We start from the raw sequence: 17,448 nt of genomic DNA, 5'->3' as shown, positions 1-17,448 counted from the left end.
ATAAATTTCGCAGCCAAAAATAATAAACCGCTTTTGCTCACTAATGTGGTACCGGTGCGAGTCCTGCATATAACCGAGGCTCGTTCCTTCGTAGCCTCGGCGCGACAGTCTGCAAACGTATAAAACCGTTGCATTTGTCCCAATCCACAAATATGTCAGTCTACATTGTTTCCACCGCACGTACTCCCATTGGGTCCTTCCAGGGCGGATTATCGTCCTTGACTTACACCGACTTGGGAAGCCACGCCGTCAAAGCTGCACTTGAAAAAGTGCCACAAATCAAGCCAGAAGAGGTTGATGAAATCTTGTTTGGAGGAGTTTTACAGGCCAATGTGGGCCAGGCGCCCGCACGCCAGGTCGCTCTCAAGGCTGGGTTACCTGAATCCATCGTTGCTACCACCATTAATAAGGTTTGTGCTTCAGGAATGAAGTCTATCATCTTGGGAGCTCAGTCGATTTTGACAGGAAGTGCTGATATCGTTATTACTGGAGGTGCCGAATCCATGTCTAACACACCATACTACTTGCCTTCTGCCAGAGGCGGAGCTCGCTATGGAGATTCCACCATGGTGGACGGAGTCCAGAAAGATGGATTGTTGGACGTCTACTCGCAAAAATTGATGGGTGTTGCAGCCGAAAAATGTGCTCTGGATTACAGTGTGACCAGAGAAGACCAGGATGCTTTTGCCACCTCGTCTTACTCCAAGGCCGCCAGTGCCCAAAAATCCGGAAAATTTGACCTGGAATTGGCCCCAATTACCATCAAAGGTGTTCGTGGAAAACCAGATGTGGTGGTGTCGGAGGACGAAGAGGTGAAAAACTTCAACGAGGCGAGACTCAAGTCAGCCAGAACCGTGTTCCAGAAGGAAAACGGTACTGTGACCGCCCCCAATGCCTCCAAGTTGAACGATGGTGGAGCTGCCGTGATCTTGGTTTCCGAATCCAAGTTGAAGGAATTGAAGTTGACTCCCTTGGCCAGAATCTCCGGCTGGGGTGAGGCTGCTCGTGCTCCTTTGGACTTCACCGTGGCTCCATCGTTGGCCATCCCAAAGGCTTTGAAGCATGCCAAGTTATCTCAACTGGACATTGACTTCTTTGAGTTGAACGAGGCTTTCTCTGTTGTTGGAATTGCCAATGCCAAGATCTGTGATATTCCACAAGAAAAACTCAATGTCTACGGAGGAGCCGTCGCCTTGGGCCACCCATTGGGATGCTCGGGTGCCAGAATTGTCGTCACCTTGTTGTCGGTGTTGAACCAAGAAGGAGGAAAGATTGGTTTGGCTGCTGTGTGTAACGGAGGTGGTGGAGCATCTGCCGTCGTCATAGAGAAGCTCGACAAGGATTACAAGCTCTAGGTAGATCAATTGAGGTATCTTTGTTTTATCAATTCTCTCTCAATTCTTCTTTCTCACATCTCTCTCAATCTAATTCTCCTTTCTCATTGCTCGCTCACTTCTCATCTCATCTCACTCTTCGCGTTTCGCTTCTCACTTCTTTCTCACTTCTCGCATGTCTTATGACCCATTCCAAGGGTCTCGATTCCGCCCATATTTGGCTAGAGGACGATGATCCCGGGGTGTTTGAGCAAGCCACTATGGCGTTCTGGATAGTGGATGATAACATTTCAGCCGTATTTGATCAACTCCAAAAATATATGGTGCCTTTTTCAAGGTATCCGTGGTTCCATTCTCCACCTAATTTTGCATTGCATTCGTACAATTCTAACCGGTACTTGTACGGGAATCTTGTCTACGACGCAAATGTTAACGATGAATGGCTTTTAGTGAGACTTTTATGGGAATTTCTGCAAACGGTAGATTCGTATATTTATTTGTGGGATTCCACCGATGGAGAATTTGTGCTAGTAGAACACTACGAAACAAAGCCAGAATGGCTCGAGCCTCTGAACTCGAGAAATAGGTGCTGGTTGCACCATGGAAAGCTATATTTGAGTCAAGAGGACTCTGCCAGGTTGCTGTTGGAAGAGTCTATCAAGATGATAAAGGTTGGTCTTTTCGGTGAAGAAAAGCAGCTTAGTGGCGCTTTTATAAAGCAAATGAGTCTGATATCGAACTACTATCTCGAACTAGTTCACGATATTCCAGATATAAGCTTGACAAAAGAATTGGCTAGTCATTTTCATCTCCAGCCATGGCTAGCAAGTAGAGCCATTTTAGCAGCTTCGGAGTCGAAAAGTGTGGTTGAGTCCATGGATATCGATTCGGGAGAGCTGCCGTATACTGTGGGCTTGCCGGCGCTTACAATTGAAATGGTGAAGTTTCATAATACTGGTTCTCTATCCGAAATGGTATCACAGTGGCTCACTTATGGATACCAGATTTTGGTCGATCGGGGAGTGGTGGGCGACCAGAAACCAAACGAAAAGCAAGGGGCAAGTAGCATTGATCTAAGTAGATCATCTTACCAGAAAGAGTTGGTGCTGAGAGGTCGACTAAAGGAAATTGTGCCTGAAAAATTCGAATTGTTCAACGACGAAAACTACGAGGCTCCAATTGAACATGAAGAGATTGCCACACATCTACGGGAAATGCTCGAGACGACAGGGGAGCTCAGTGACCAGGAATTGAATGAAGACGAACCGGATCTGGACGAACCGGACTTGGACGAGCCCGATCTCGACGACTTTTTTGAGTACTTTTGCAAGCACGAGCTCAAATTGTCCGATGAACAAATACAAGAGTTTGTCGCCAAAGAGCGGAGAAAACGGGAGTACAACGACGACAGCGACTATAGGAGTGACTCAGACTAATGTATAGAAGTCAGACTGAATGGCTAAGGCTAGAAATGTCTAGAGGCTACAGTTCAGTGACATTAAATATTAAGCTAAACTAGAGACAATGTAGTTTGCGGGAGAAGGGTATGCTAACAATCGATGGATATGTTTCTCTCACTGAGGCTGTGGACGGTCCAAATCCACGTTCGAGCAGCGTAATCCATGTTCGATGCGATCTTTGACGGGGTAGATTCCACACCATCCACGGCATAGTACTTGCCATTGTCCTTCTCGAGAGAAAGGTTGGGATCAAGACAGCACTTGACGGTGGCATTGGCGCCATCAGGAACCGACACGCCAAAAAAGTAGCCAAAAACTTGGAAAAAACACCAGAACATGATGCCTATTATTGGAAGACGAGTCCAGTATGAGAATAGGTTGGTGTTCATGACAAACCCAGGGTGGACAGACATACAGAGGACCAGCGGGTTACGCAAAGCTAGCATTTTCATAAAGTGGATACCGGCGGTTTTGGCGAGGCCATATCGGAACCAGGTGAAAATTATGTTGGGGAAGTAGTTGAACGTCAGGTTCATGTTGAAGTAGTAGAAGGCAAACTGGTGGCCGATGGAACTGACGTAGACGATCCGCGGAGGATCAGATGGGGGAAATAGGTGGGTTGTGTTTTCGAGGTGAGAAAGTAGTCTTGTGGTGAGCAAGAAAGGAGCCACATAATTAGTTTGCATTTGGATCTCGAACCCGTCCTCGGTCATGGCATATGGAAGCGCCATCACCCCGGCATTGTTGACAAGAATATTAAGGTAATTTTCTACCGATTTGAACGTATCCACAGCAGCAGTCACCGACTTGAGATTCAACAAGTCTGCTTCCAAGAAAAAAACCTCGCCCAAGAACCGAGTCTCACGCTCCTCGTCCGTGTACGATTCCCGAATCGTGGCGGCTCGTTCCCTGATTTCTTTGATCGATTTTAACACTCGGTTCTTGCTTCGGCCAGCAATGTAAACCACATATCCATGAAGGAAAAGCTCAAGAACGGTGTACCATCCGATGCCACTGTTTCCACCGGTTATGAAAGCTACCCTTCTGTCGATCTCCGGGTCGTAATATGGGAGAGACAGGGGATCGAAGCCTGGGGGAGACATGGCGTAGACTCGGGGTACCTGCACAATTTACGGCAATCTTTTTACGTGAGAACTGCAGATTGCGAAAGCTTAAATAGGAAGCTATGCATTGGAGAATTCACATGGTGGGCGGTATGATGAGTTAAATTGGCCGTTGAAGAGATAGGGTTGATGAGCGATACGAGAAGAGCATACAACGTGTTTTTGAGAGAAAGAGAACCAATTCTTGGTATCAATGCTTGAACGGTAATTTAGAGCTGAGATGCCCAATGCGGAAACCGCCGCAGCCATTACTTGCCATACTGGTGTGAGACGTGGCTGAAACCAAGGAATTTGGAACTGTTGATATTCAATTAGTTTATTTGGTTTATAATATCCCGTAAAATCTCCTCTGGTGTCTTGTTCGTGGTGTCCACTGCCAAACACTCTCCTCCATTCGCAACCAACTCGTCCCCATTGGGAATCTCCATAATATCATATTGCGACTTGACCATGTCCGATTTCATGTAATGGCCCTTCCTTCCACTCACACGCTTCATGAGATCCTCAAACGTGGTGTGGAGGAACAAAAACCGAAACTTCAATTCGTTGTGAGGAAATTTTTCACTGCTCGATTTTTTGATGTAGCTTCTGTACACCCTCTTCAACATAGAACACAGCACAATGCAAATCTTGGACTTGTTCTCGGGCGAAATAGCCTTCTCTGACGCCTCCTCACTTAACTGTCTTAACCAACCCCATCGATCTTCGTCCGTAAGTGGAATGCCTTTGGACATTTTTTCAATATTTTCCGGAGGATGAAGCGAATCTCCTTCAATAAATGGACACGCAAATTGAGCACTCAAGAGCTCTGCTATGGTAGTTTTGCCGGTCCCAGCGGGTCCTCCGACAACAATTACTGTGTTTTGGGTCATGGCGGGCAGAATAATAGTCGGTGTAACAATCTTAGTATTGGCAAAACGGCGAGCGTGGGGGTTGGCGTGGGGGCGCGCACAAATTGTGGGGAACCACGACTAACCTACAATGCTATTTGCAACCATTAACAAAACTATCTACAAATTGCTATTTCCACGTTTATGCTATCTACAATTTATCTCCTCCGCCGAGTCTTCTTCATAGTTTGGCGGAGGTTGATAAGTTCTTCGCTAATTCTCTTTTCGATCAATGTCTTCACGTCTGTAGCACTCTCTTTATCCACGAAAAGAGTCGGCCACCGTTGACTGAGCCACAAGAAAATTAATACCAATTTGTGATTTTCTTCAAGGAGACGAAGTCGCTCCACGGTTTCCTCTGCGGTTGTGGATTTGCGAGGTTCTTGTTCGAGCAACTTTGTGTGCAAAAAATGAAAGTCAAATATAGTCTTTGTCTCACACTTGGAGATGGTCTCGAAGAAATCAAAGGCGGTATCCACAATCAATTTTGAAGCCATGCGAATGTTGATTGGTGCCAAACTGAGTGTGAGTTGGTCCTCGATCATTGTCTTTTTGAACAAATCTTTTTTCAAAAAAAGTTTCAAAATGTCAAATCGTTCATCAAGCTCGGTAACGAAGAAATCGGACATTTTGACATCGGCGGTCTCGTGGGCAAATTGACTCAAGATCTCATAGAACGACGTTCCTTGTGGGAACTTGCTCATATAAAGCATCCATATTTTGTTGGTGGGCCAAATACATGCTTTCACGAGATCTTGATTGGGTTCGGCCATCATCTTGCGTACATGTCTCAAGTCTTTGGCTTTCAATGCCGTGACAAATCCTTCCAGTTGACCTTTCCCAGCACTAAACCGCCCAGCTCTCCCGGCTATCTGCTTTGTAGCAGATGCTGTAAGCGGAACCGTCTCACTGCCGTTGAATTTTGTAGTTGTGAAAAATACCACCCGCTTGATTTTCAAATTAAGACCCATTCCAACGGCATCTGAGGCTACTAGAATATCATACTGGCCACTGTTGAACCCATTGGCTTCCTTAGACCGAATTTCAGGTGGAAGTGCTCCATAAATAACCCCCACACGAAACTTTGTCATTTTCTCAATCTCGCACTTGAGCTCAAGAATCTTCCGCTTTGAAAATGCAATAACACAATCACCTTTGGCCAACTTTTTCAACAGATGAAGCTCTTTTTGAGCCACAGTCAACTTTCCAAGCCTCTCGTAGGTTTTAATTTCAAGTTCATCTCCTGTTATATTGGCTAGTTTCTTGATCAAAGGAACTGCACTCTGCTCTCCACACATGTGAATTACTTTGGCCTGAACCCCTAAAACGGCACCTGTCCATGCTGAGCCTCGTCTGTCGTCGGCAATCATCTGAATCTCATCTATGACACATGTATCCATCGGTTTGTGAAGAGGAATCATCTCGATTGTTCCGGACGAAATGTCACTGACTTTACCCACTTCGTCGATCGATGGAACCACCTCTTCTCCAGTGATAAGATTGCACCGGATTCCCTGCTGGTTGAATCTCTCGTAGATCTCTCTCGCGAGCAACCGGAGGGGCCCCGCATAGTAACCTGACTTTGACTTGGCGAGCTCTTGGAGTGAGTTGTAGGTCTTACCACTATTGGTTGGTCCCACATGAAGAACCAACTTACGCTTCATTTTCCTGGCTTCCGGAAACCACGACGCTGGGCTCGAAAGATCTACCAGCGAATTCTGAGGCTGAATAGTGTAGAGGTTCTGTTCAATGTATTCTTTGTAGAGTAGCTTGGCCATGATAGAATCCAATGTTTCTTCGTGGTTTCGAAAATTGTAGATCTGAAGTATCTCGTCTGGAACTCCTGCCATCGGCAACATCCTGGATGATGCCAGCGACGTTCTGTAGTCGAGGATTGATGAAACTAACTGGAGCTACTGGCTGATGGTCATTGCTGCGAAAAGACTCAAGTTGCTTTTCAACTTTTTGTGAGAGTTCCGATACTAGGGTTTTGGAATCTTCGTGATTGAGTGTGTTCAAGTATGCGAGAGGAGGCGCAAATGCTCGTTTTTGTAAAGTTTTGGCCACATTTTGGATCAGCTGGGATGCTATCGAGTGGAGAGTTTCGCTTGATTTCGACAGATATAAACGATTTGGCAACTTTACAGGACTCACTGCTGACCTCACCAGCTTTTGGAACACCAGCAAAGCATTTACATGTCCGCAAGTCGACCACGGTCGGTATAACCTTGTTATTCCATACATGCAACTCGATGCCGAAGCGACATTTTTCGCAGCGAAATTGAAGTATCCTGCAGCTGGAATCAGTTGCGTTACAACTACACGACAGTTACAGGGCATAGAAACTCTATCATTTTGCAAGTTTCGGCCAATTTAAACAACTAGTAGTGGGTTTCCGACCTCGGGGTTTCTTATGGAACGAAAACAAACCCAGCAAAAGGCGCAACTAGCCGCACAATTCAACGATTTCTACATCCACATCACGTCACCAGCAGTCAATCAGATCGGATGTTATCGTATTATCGATGAGATAGGAGAAGGTGCTTTCGGTAAAGTGTACCTAGCCATGCATATAATCCTCAATGTGAAGGTTGTGCTTAAATGTGGCTTGATTGACGACCCCAATATAGTACGAGAGGTGTTCTACCATAGACAACTCAAACACAAAAATATCGTCAAACTCTACGAGGTAATTAAAACAGAGAGCCATCTTTGGCTAGTAATGGAATACTGTGAAGGCAATGAGCTTTTTTATTATATCTACGAAAAACGACGACTCACATATGAAGAGTGCCAGAGAATATTCAGCCAGATCGTGATGGGTATATCGTATGTGCATAAGCTCAACCTTTCTCACCGAGACCTCAAGCTCGAAAATATCCTTCTTGCTGACAAGAAAAAGACCGTGGTCAAGTTGACGGATTTTGGCTTTGTTAGAGAGTACGACCCACGCCAACGGAAATTGCTCTCGACTGTTTGCGGCACCACCGTATATATGGCGCCAGAATTGCTCAAGAACGAAAACTACTCGGGCTTCGCCGCCGATATATGGGCTCTTGGGGTGATTTTGTACACCATGTTCTATGGAGTGATGCCGTTTGATGAGGATGACGACCTTCGAACCAAGTTTAAAATCATCCACGACGAGCCCGAATACAGAAGTGGAGTTCCTAATGAAGTTATATTGCTCATTCAGCGCATGCTTTGCAAAGATCCCCGTCAAAGAGCTTCCTTGAGTGAAGTGCAAAACTCATCTCTTCTCATGGATCACAACCATCACCGAAGATCGCGGTCCTCCATCCACACCGACGCCGGTTCCATCGTGTCCATCACCCAGTGGTACAACGACCCGGGTCAGCCTTTCGAGTCAAAGGTTGAGCGCCATCTTTTGAAGCGGTTTCGCAAGTTGAACATCGATGTCGACCATCTCAAAAGCAGCGTACAAAACCGTCAGATGAACTCGTTGACAGCATTCTACGAGCTTTCTCTCAAACATGAATTTGCCAAAAAACGCTACTACAAAGAAAAGAAGAAAAAGTATAACGACGCAAGAATGTCTTTGAGACGGTCCAGAGACAGATTTAAGAGCGCACTTTCGCTTTCAGAACAAGGTGGAACCCAGCCCTTGGAGCGCATTATATCCTCGTTGAGCATAGGATCCAACCGCAACAACAGCCGAACGAACATTTCGAAAATGGCGTCTCCTCGACTCTCAACTGACAGTCGACTAGATGGGACAAAAAAACACTATTCTATGAACGAAAAATTGAATAATAGATCAGCACAAGGAATAGAAAACGGGAACGTTTTGAACAGAACCGTTTCTTTTTATCCCGATACCGAAAAGCAGTCATCCAAAGGAACGGGAATGAGTCTCTATTCTGAAGAAAGCACCAGTAAAAGACCCAAAAACTCAAAGATCCTCAACAAGCTTCAATTCTGGAAACGAACCAAAAATACAGACGATAGGTCTCCGGAGCTGCAAACTCTCGAACAGTTCAGCAACAAATCTGAGATGGACGACGGTGCAATTTTGGCTCCATCTGAAAAAATCCCCACTATCAACTACATTGAAGATCATGCCGACGTAAACTCGCCTTCACCTCGATCGGGTGTTCCACCAGTGGAGAACCTCGAGAACGGCAATACCTTGTTGAACGGGACCAGAACTTATCGGACTCGACCCTCCTCTGTAATCTCACAGCAGAGTCAATTGAGCCATTTGAGTCAGCTTCTGACGATGATATCTGAATCGGAATTGGATATGGACGAGACAGAAATGAGTGATTCCATGGACGAGTACGCCGAATACGACGAAGATGGAGCATATGAGTCTTCCATCAATGCCTCACAGCACGAGTTACAGCATAATCGTGGCTCGGCTGGAGCCTTAGTACCTCAGAAGAGACGACCAAGTTACAGACGAAACATGTCGTCAGATATGTCGATTTTGTCCACTTCCACCAATGCTACTGGACCTCAATTGACCTCTCAAAATTCTGTTCCGAGACTTAGACACCATTCCGGTCACCGCAAGCGGTCTTCCATGTCACGGCTCTCGAGTAACTCGTCGGATGAAGGCCAGAGACTGAAAAAGGCAGACAACGGTTCTTTCTCTCGTCTTGCCAATACTCCCCAGGTGACTGCGGCCAGCGTTTTTCGGCCAGGAACCCCAGATCTCAGTCTGAACGGAAACGCATATAATGCCCCGACCGGTTTCAACTTTTTGGATGTCAGTTCTAATGGTTCTGCCCCAGTAGTGCCTCGTTCTCAGTCACCTCCATTAACCACCAAAACATATTCCAAACCCAAGCCAATGAAAAACATCGATTCTCTGGCAGAAAAGCATCGAGGCGCAACTCCCACGGGAGGCAATCTATACGAAACCAAATTTGTCATTATTGACGAGGAAGATGAGGACTAAGATATGGAGACCTCTACTATCAGGACTCACATTGCTCGCGCACCTCCCAAAACAGGATGTCGCACGGTATCGAAAATTTTTCAGCATTCTAGTTTAGAGACACCATGACTTCAGTAATCGTCGTAGACAACGACTTGGCTGGATGCCTCAAGGAGTATGGGCAGATCATCGACTCGGTCAACGAGTCCGTCCTGTTTTCTGAGTCATTGCAACCATTCATAAAACCCTACACTAACGAAATCATCAACACGTCCGAATTGAAAACCAAAATTGTTGAATCATCTTCGCCCAAAAATTTGGCTCAGTTGTCGGACAAGGAGTTTGAACCTGCGTTCAACTTGATCGTGTACATTTTGTTACAACTTGAAGGCTCTATCGAAAAAGTGGTTGGTGGAAATTCTCAGGTTGTCCAGAATTTGTTAGACTGCAATCCCAAACAGGCGCCATCGTTGAGAGACCGTAAGTCTATCAAGTCCACCAGCATTCTTTCAGTATTGAACACCATTTTCAACTTCATTCCTGAGACATCCAGAACCAGAATTACAGTCTTGGAGAAAATATTATACATATATGAGAACTCGTCGTTGGATTTCCTGTTGATGGAATCGTCGATTGGAGACAACCTCGTACAATGGCTCGCCAAAACTGGAGCTTCGTCTGACGAGATCAAGGCTTTGTTCTGGAAGTTTATCACCTTGGACAAAAAGGCCAGCTTGGGGTCTTTGCAACTCATAAAAAAGTTCACATCGCAATACACTTTAAACCTTGAACAATTACACACTTTGATCAAGTTTGCGTTGGTGTCGGAGGTTGTCGATGTGTCGTTTTTGGTCAACAACAACGTGGCTCAGGCCATCCAAGCAAATTCCAGCGATAGTGTGGTGCAAATTTTCGTCGACTATACTTCCGGAAAGCTTCTCACAACCGTTCCATCTACACTTCCGCTTGAGCCCATTGTTCAAAAATCAAAAATTTTGGTGTTGGCCAAATTTTTGATTGATAACGACGACAAGCTCGTTTTCAACTACAGCGACTTTCCTTCCACCTTGAGTGAGTCTCCTGAACAGTTTGAGATGTTGGTGGTGAACTCGCTCAAAGCAGGAGTAGTTGACGGCAGATTGAGTCAATCGGACCAAAAGTTTTACTTGACTCGAGTTAACCGGTTAATCTTGGCTGGCCATGACAACAGTAAGAACTGGGATGCCGTGAGAAGGATCTTGAACGAGTGGAAGAACGCATTGGAAAACATAGATGAGATTGTGAATGCTTCGAGAGAAAGTATCGTCAACAATAATAACGCTTAATGGAGATGTACGACGGGAAATAATATACACCGTATAATAGAAAATTATGTAGGATGGTCGCTCAATCGTGCTCGTTGTCGAGAACTACAAGAACACCTCCGACCAAATGCAAGGAGCCACAAACGAACACATCGACGTCGGCCTCGTTGGTCAAACTCTTGATAAAGTTTGCACTGGTTTCTATCTCATGGAGAATGTGTTTGCGAGTGCTGGCATTATTCTTCTGGTCTAGCTCGCTCCATATTCCAGCAAGCATTTTCTGGACCACGAGCTTGTCGACAAGGTCTTTGGAGGTGTTCATGGAGACGAGATCGGCGTTGTAGTCACCACTTGACCAGGTGACATTGGTGGTGAAAATAACGTGGTTGAATCTGAATTTGGAAGACGCCATCACTTCATAAAGCTTGACGAGCAAATCCCCGGCATTTTCTCTATTCTGTTGATTAAAAAGAAGAACCTTGATGTTATTTGCAGCCGGTTTACTTGTTTCCATTTGTTGGGCAAACCACTTTGAAGCCACAGCCATAGACTCAATGGTGTGCGCGCCGTCAATGTACCAGGTGATTTTTTCGAATCCTGGCTTATCCTTGATGATCTGACACCGACCGGGCCATTGAGTTTTCTCCAACCCGCTGATGAACTTGTCGGGAAGAAGTGCTTCCTCATAATTTGGCAACTCATCCAGAGGCACGCCGAGTTTCTCCAACCGAATTGCTGCCAATTTCACCGCCAACGCTGCATTCTGGCGTTGGAAGTCTCCAGCTAATCCCAACTTCTGGTGGGTGGGCAAGATGTTTGGTGACACTATTTCCAAAGACGAAACTTGGCGCTCTTTTGCTCGTTCTTTAATAAATTCAATCGCCTCCGGGTGTTCTACCTGCTCGCTAACCACCGCAGGAACACCCTTCTTGAAGATTCCCGTCTTGTTCCACGTGATAGACTCAATGGTGTTTCCAAGCATAAAAGTGTGGTCGATACCCAAGCTAGATATACCAGTCACCACCGGGGTGTCTATTATATTTGTGGAGTCGTAGTGGCCCCCAATGCCCACCTCGTAGATGGCTGTGTCCACACCCTCGCTCATAAACACATGGAACGACATAATGGTCAAATACTTGAAGTACATTGGCTTAACCTCGTTGCATGGCTGCAAGTGCGGAAACTCATCGGGCGACGATTCGGTTGAAGATAACCGGTCCCAAACATCGAAAAAGTACTTGGCAAACTTGAGCTCGTTAATGGGCTGGCCATTGATCCGAATCCGCTCTCGAACAGACTTTAAATGGGGCGAAGTGAAAAGTCCAATCTTTCCTATGGGTCCATTACTTCCCTGATATTGTGACAAAATCGACTCTGTGAACGCACACGTCAGCCCCTTGCCCTTCGTGCCGGTCACATGGATCAAGTTGAGTTTGTTGAAATCTTCTGGTTTGTAACCTAAACGACGAGTATATTCATAAACCTCCCTGAGCGAAACCTCATTTCGATTGACACTAGGACCCAATTTTTTCGTGGCTTCTATGGTGGCAAAGTTGGACTGCAACGAATTGAGCGCCTTGACAGCATCCTTGTAGCCACGGGCACGGCTGTTCATGGGTTCCATGGGGGATAATAGAACACTCAGCAGAAACACCAGAGCACCAATTTTTGACAGGCTGAGTGAGAGGTTAAGGAAATTTTTGAGAGCGGAGGGGGCGTGCGCGCACCGCCACAGTTTTTTCTGGTGGTGTTTGGGTGCCGCGGCCAATGACTCAGGTCTCTTCGCGCGCGGATTCCTCTTCTCTTGTATTCTTGTGGTTCATCAACTGAATTTTAGTGCTATCATCAACTGATACGCCGATTTCTTTTTAGTTTTTTCTCCAGGCCGTTTTATTCACATCACAATGAAGTGCTAAGCTGGATCCACGTGTCTAGTTTTGTACAACAGGATCGGAACAATTTCGAGCTTTTGATCAGGAGAAACCACATAAAATAATGATCATAAATTACCGCCCAGAGTCGGGTCTAGCCTTCCCCAGTGTGTGTCCCAGTGCAGTGAAACCGCCGGCCGATGCCGTGCTAGTCAGCAAAATGGATTTTGACTCGTGTGACGAGTCTGCGCCCGAGTCGCAGGGCTCGGTGATGAGTGAATTGGTGGATGATGTTCCGTTGCTCGTTTCGGATTCGGAGGAAGACGAAGCCGAAAACGAAGTAACTAAAAGTGGCGTTGAAAACGAGAATAACGAAAAGAACAGCACTCGCTTGAAACAGGAAAGAGACCAGGTGATGACGGTTATCGTCAAGTACATCGCTGCCAAGATCAAAAATTCGTTCCCTCCTGAACAGGCTTCACGGATCGACGGGTCGTTGCCCTTGGACAAGTTTCTTCTCATACTAACTAGTAGACTTCAGGTGTCGTTAGTGGAGTTCATGAAGAGTATAATCTACCTTTTCCGTTACATGGATATTGTCTATTTGCTCCGCTACTTGAACCAGTGCAACAACATGGCCAACTACAATGGTATGGACTTTACTTTGCGGAAACTCATCGTGGGCTGTTTCAAGCTTGCTTTAACCAGAGACCGTATCGTGCGCGACTTTCCTCAAATCACCGGTCTCTCCAACCAAGAGATTAGTGCAGTGACAAGAAAGATAATTTCACGTATGAACGGCAAAGTGTCCATTAAAGACACAGAGGTGCTCCGGATGAAGCTGGAACTCTACAGATTTGTTCGAATGGTGTCTACGGTATATTAGCTTGTATAGTATAGAAATGCGATTTTCCTATGAGTCACTCACACCCGCTACACCGTTCTCTGCATGAGTCACAAGCAAGTGAAATATATTATTCAGCAGAAAATTCTGTTCCCATAATGTCGATGCCCAACCCTTATGGTCCCAATCCGTCCGACTTCTTGTCGAATGTCGGCAAGTTTGAAGTTATAGAGTCCACTTTGAGAGAAGGAGAACAGTTTGCCAACGCCTTTTTTTCCACTGAAAAGAAGATCGAAATAGCCAAGGCTTTGGATGATTTTGGTGTCGATTACATCGAATTAACCTCTCCAGTTGCCAGTGAGCAGAGTAGAAAGGACTGTGAAGCCATCTGCAAGCTCGGACTCAAGGCCAAGATTTTGACCCATATCAGATGCCATATGGACGATGCTAGAGTTGCGGTGGAGACCGGAGTCGATGGTGTGGATGTGGTTATTGGAACTTCTCAGTTTCTCAGACAATATTCCCACGGTAAGGATATGAACTACATTGCCCAGTCTGCCATCGAGGTGATTGAGTTTGTCAAGTCCAAGGGTATTGAAATCAGATTTTCGTCAGAAGATTCGTTCAGATCCGATATCGTTGATTTGCTCAACATCTACCGTACTGTCGACAAGATTGGTGTGAACCGTGTTGGTATTGCCGACACCGTTGGATGTGCCAACCCTCGTCAGGTTTACGAGTTGGTCAAGACCTTGAAGTCGGTAGTCACCTGTGACATCGAATGCCATTTCCACAACGATACAGGCTGTGCCATTGCCAATGCTTACACTGCTTTGGAAGCCGGTGCCAAGTTGATTGATGTATCTGTGTTGGGAATTGGTGAGAGAAACGGTATCACTCCTTTGGGAGCTTTGATGGCCAGAATGATCACCGCCGACAGGGACTATGTCTTGTCCAAGTACAAATTGCATAAGTTGAGAGATTTGGAGAATTTGGTGGCCGATGCTGTTCAGGTGAACATTCCTTTCAACAACCCCATCACCGGTTTCTGTGCTTTCACCCACAAGGCTGGTATTCATGCCAAAGCCATTTTGGCCAATCCTTCTACATACGAGATTCTCAATCCATCTGATTTCGGATTGACTCGTTATATTCACTTTGCCAATCGTTTGACTGGATGGAATGCCATCAAGTCGAGAGTGGACCAGTTGAACTTGAACTTGACCGACGAACAGTGCAAGGAAGTGACCGCCAAGATCAAGTTGTTGGGAGATGTCAGACAATTGAACATTGACGATGTTGATTCCATCATCAAAGATTTCCATGCCGAGTTGGGAACCCCTGCGTTGAAGCCTGTGCTCGGCGACAGAGATGTGAGTGAGGAGCCCATTTCCAAGAAGCAAAAAAGCACATAGAGTAGAAAAGTAGTTGATTGGTTTTTTTTTTGCTGTAGTTGGCCGTTCGCGAAAATGCGGGGGAGTGCCTCGGCGCAACTCCGTATGGGGAAGGGAATATAAAGATATGGAATTGCCTTGTTTGCAAGTTTTTTGTTAACTCGAATCAGACATTCACATTCCGTCTTATTTAGTCTAAATCAAGGCAAGTTTCATCTACTTTGACAACTTCAGCCTAATTTGCTTCCCCGGATTTTCATTTCCCCACACTTTTTTCACTCAATGCTTCCCTCCATTCAAACCGCCTACACCTTCAAACGAGGCAGCCGTGAGATTGTCAGAAGGGACGACTGGCCCGTTCCGCACCCAGAAGACAACCAAGTGCTCCTCAAGGTGGAAGCCGTTGGTCTCTGCATGTCGGATGTGCACATACTCATGGCGCAAGAAACCCATGTTCCTGAAACGTTTGTCATGGGGCACGAAATCGCAGGGCTGATTGCTGCTGTGGGTGGGAAATTGGAGCTGGATCCACGGTATAAAGTGGGAAATCGGTTTACGGTTTGTATCGGGCTCACCTGCGGCCGCTGTGCCAATTGTCGAAATGGCCATGACAATTGCTGTACGGGCAACGGCAAGTTTCCCGGTGCTTATGGCTTGAATCGTGACGGTGGGTTCCAGCAGTACTTGTTGGTCACAGACCTCAACACTTTGCTTCCACTTCCTGATGGACTCAGCTACGAAATGGCAGCTGTTTCCAGTGACTCAGTCTTGACCCCGCTCCATGCTGTGCACAAGGTGAAGCCAGATTTGGTTCCCACGGCCAAGATCCTTGTTATGGGGCTCGGCGGGTTGGGATCCAATGCCGTGCAAATCATAAAAAACTACGGATGCCATGTGGTAGCGTGCGATGTCAAGCCAGAGTTGGAGGAGTTCGCACGCCAATGTGGAGCCGATGAGTTTTATACAGACATCAATTCCAGCCCACACAAACCAGAACTGTTCGACGTGTGCTTTGACTTTTGTGGGTTCCAGGAAACCTTCGACTCGTGTCAAAAATACGCTCAAAGTGGAGGCAAGATTGTGGTGGTGGGTTTAGGAAGATCAAAGTTGATGTTGCGCAACTACGACTCGGCCCGTCGCAGTCTCCAGGTGATTTTTTCGTTTGGTGGCACCGCCTCGAGCCAGGAACAGCTGCTTCAGTGGGTCACAAAGGGTTTGGTCAAGCCAATGGTGACCAATGGTGATTTTGCTGAGCTTCCTCAGTACTTGAAGCGGCTTGCCAAAGGCGAGGTTAAGGGCCGTGTTGTGTTCCGCCCGTCAAAGTTGTGAGCTATAAATGAAGATAAGAATGAACATAAATAAGAAATCAAAATCGAATGAATACAAACAATGAAGTTAAAGCAAATTAGTGTCTCACTAGTTAGTCGTTGTGGTTTTCGCCGCTTACATCATCGCCGATGTAGGAACTCACGATCGACGACTACGGAACCTAATGGCAAAAAAAGGTGAAAATACAAAGAAGGCTGCTGGAAACGCCAAGAAGGCAGAGAACGCCAGCAAGAAAAAGCAGGCCGAAAACCAGGCTGCTGAGGCTGCTGAGGCCGCTCAATGGGAAGATGGGGCCAAGAAGGGTAATAAGAAGAAGGATGACGCTCAGTTTAAAAAAGAAGAAGCAGCTAGAAAAAAGGCTGAACGTGATGCTCTCTTAGCAGCGGAGGAGCAAGCTCTTCCCTCGAAACCGCAAAGTTCGAAACAACGTGGTGCCGCCAAAGTTGCTGCTAGAAGAGCAGGCAAGATCGATGACTTTTTGGACTTTAACAAAGATACTCCCGAGGTCAGTGCCAGTGGAATTGACAATGCGTTGGATGCGTTGGCGCTCACGAGCAAGGATGGCGGAGTTTCGTCGAAAGATATCGATAGACATCCGGAAAGAAGAATGAAGGCAGCGTACGCAGCATTCGAAGAGCAACGGATCCCCGAGCTCAAGAAGGAAAACCCCGGGTTAAGGCTCCAGCAGATCAAGAATTTGATCCACAAAGAGTTCCAGAAGTCGCCATTGAACCCTATGAACCAAGAAACCAACATCGACTACAATGCCAGCCAGGAGGCTGTCGCATCCAAGAAGCAAGAGGTGCGCCAGAGCCGGGAAAAGAAGTTTGCTTAAATACGAAAACAAACGGAAAAATACAGAAATCAAAAAGGAAAGAGGTCAGAAATTCATACTGAGGCAAATCTCAGAGAATAGAGTCAGAAACCAAGGCTGAAGATATTTCAAAGGTATTACACTTTGGTCTTGTCTCCTCTTCCCTCTTCCCCAATCTATT

The 17,448-nt window shown here is 46.2% G+C and overlaps 12 protein-coding genes across 12 annotated transcripts; 8 read left to right on the top strand and 4 right to left on the bottom strand. All coding sequences in view use genetic code 12, as the record gives it.

Moving 5' to 3' along the window:
- Nucleotides 1–152: 152 nt before the first annotated feature.
- Nucleotides 153–1,355, top strand: ERG10 (acetyl-CoA C-acetyltransferase; the record flags this gene model as incomplete). The annotated part of the gene is made up of 1 exon (XM_001485768.1): nucleotides 153–1,355. The coding sequence occupies one exon, from the start codon at nucleotides 153–155 to the stop codon at nucleotides 1,353–1,355; it is 1,203 nt and encodes a 400-aa protein (XP_001485818.2).
- A 161-nt stretch (nucleotides 1,356–1,516) lies between these two features.
- PGUG_01488 (uncharacterized protein) lies at nucleotides 1,517–2,770 on the top strand (the record flags this gene model as incomplete). Its single annotated transcript, XM_001485767.1, has 1 exon — nucleotides 1,517–2,770. One exon carries the CDS (start codon nucleotides 1,517–1,519, stop codon nucleotides 2,768–2,770), a length of 1,254 nt encoding a protein of 417 aa, XP_001485817.2.
- Nucleotides 2,771–2,883: 113 nt separating this feature from the next.
- On the bottom strand, nucleotides 2,884–3,897 carry PGUG_01487 (uncharacterized protein; the record flags this gene model as incomplete). The annotated part of the gene is made up of 1 exon (XM_001485766.1): nucleotides 2,884–3,897. One exon carries the CDS (start codon nucleotides 3,895–3,897, stop codon nucleotides 2,884–2,886), a length of 1,014 nt encoding a protein of 337 aa, XP_001485816.2.
- Nucleotides 3,898–4,229: 332 nt separating this feature from the next.
- On the bottom strand, nucleotides 4,230–4,790 carry PGUG_01486 (gluconokinase; the record flags this gene model as incomplete). Its single annotated transcript, XM_001485765.1, has 1 exon — nucleotides 4,230–4,790. One exon carries the CDS (start codon nucleotides 4,788–4,790, stop codon nucleotides 4,230–4,232), a length of 561 nt encoding a protein of 186 aa, XP_001485815.2.
- Nucleotides 4,791–4,966: 176 nt separating this feature from the next.
- Nucleotides 4,967–6,667, bottom strand: SUV3 (ATP-dependent RNA helicase; the record flags this gene model as incomplete). The annotated part of the gene is made up of 1 exon (XM_001485764.1): nucleotides 4,967–6,667. The coding sequence occupies one exon, from the start codon at nucleotides 6,665–6,667 to the stop codon at nucleotides 4,967–4,969; it is 1,701 nt and encodes a 566-aa protein (XP_001485814.2).
- A 554-nt stretch (nucleotides 6,668–7,221) lies between these two features.
- On the top strand, nucleotides 7,222–9,732 carry PGUG_01484 (non-specific serine/threonine protein kinase; the record flags this gene model as incomplete). Its single annotated transcript, XM_001485763.1, has 1 exon — nucleotides 7,222–9,732. One exon carries the CDS (start codon nucleotides 7,222–7,224, stop codon nucleotides 9,730–9,732), a length of 2,511 nt encoding a protein of 836 aa, XP_001485813.2.
- A 104-nt stretch (nucleotides 9,733–9,836) lies between these two features.
- Nucleotides 9,837–11,036, top strand: PGUG_01483 (uncharacterized protein; the record flags this gene model as incomplete). Its single annotated transcript, XM_001485762.1, has 1 exon — nucleotides 9,837–11,036. One exon carries the CDS (start codon nucleotides 9,837–9,839, stop codon nucleotides 11,034–11,036), a length of 1,200 nt encoding a protein of 399 aa, XP_001485812.2.
- A 61-nt stretch (nucleotides 11,037–11,097) lies between these two features.
- On the bottom strand, nucleotides 11,098–12,639 carry PGUG_01482 (tetrahydrofolate synthase; the record flags this gene model as incomplete). Its single annotated transcript, XM_001485761.1, has 1 exon — nucleotides 11,098–12,639. One exon carries the CDS (start codon nucleotides 12,637–12,639, stop codon nucleotides 11,098–11,100), a length of 1,542 nt encoding a protein of 513 aa, XP_001485811.2.
- A 371-nt stretch (nucleotides 12,640–13,010) lies between these two features.
- Nucleotides 13,011–13,772, top strand: PGUG_01481 (uncharacterized protein; the record flags this gene model as incomplete). Its single annotated transcript, XM_001485760.1, has 1 exon — nucleotides 13,011–13,772. The coding sequence occupies one exon, from the start codon at nucleotides 13,011–13,013 to the stop codon at nucleotides 13,770–13,772; it is 762 nt and encodes a 253-aa protein (XP_001485810.2).
- A 29-nt stretch (nucleotides 13,773–13,801) lies between these two features.
- On the top strand, nucleotides 13,802–15,145 carry LYS22 (Lys22p; the record flags this gene model as incomplete). Its single annotated transcript, XM_001485759.1, has 1 exon — nucleotides 13,802–15,145. One exon carries the CDS (start codon nucleotides 13,802–13,804, stop codon nucleotides 15,143–15,145), a length of 1,344 nt encoding a protein of 447 aa, XP_001485809.2.
- Nucleotides 15,146–15,406: 261 nt separating this feature from the next.
- PGUG_01479 (zinc-binding dehydrogenase) lies at nucleotides 15,407–16,453 on the top strand (the record flags this gene model as incomplete). The annotated part of the gene is made up of 1 exon (XM_001485758.1): nucleotides 15,407–16,453. The coding sequence occupies one exon, from the start codon at nucleotides 15,407–15,409 to the stop codon at nucleotides 16,451–16,453; it is 1,047 nt and encodes a 348-aa protein (XP_001485808.2).
- A 163-nt stretch (nucleotides 16,454–16,616) lies between these two features.
- Nucleotides 16,617–17,288, top strand: PGUG_01478 (uncharacterized protein; the record flags this gene model as incomplete). The annotated part of the gene is made up of 1 exon (XM_001485757.1): nucleotides 16,617–17,288. One exon carries the CDS (start codon nucleotides 16,617–16,619, stop codon nucleotides 17,286–17,288), a length of 672 nt encoding a protein of 223 aa, XP_001485807.1.
- Nucleotides 17,289–17,448: the final 160 nt, after the last annotated feature.

Source organism: Meyerozyma guilliermondii, genomic scaffold (genome assembly GCF_000149425.1).
Source record: "Meyerozyma guilliermondii ATCC 6260 scaffold_2 genomic scaffold, whole genome shotgun sequence".
Lineage (NCBI taxonomy): Eukaryota > Fungi > Ascomycota > Pichiomycetes > Serinales > Debaryomycetaceae > Meyerozyma > Meyerozyma guilliermondii.
The sequence above is the reverse complement of the archived record's forward strand: the minus strand, read 5'-3'. Positions and strand labels throughout refer to the sequence as shown.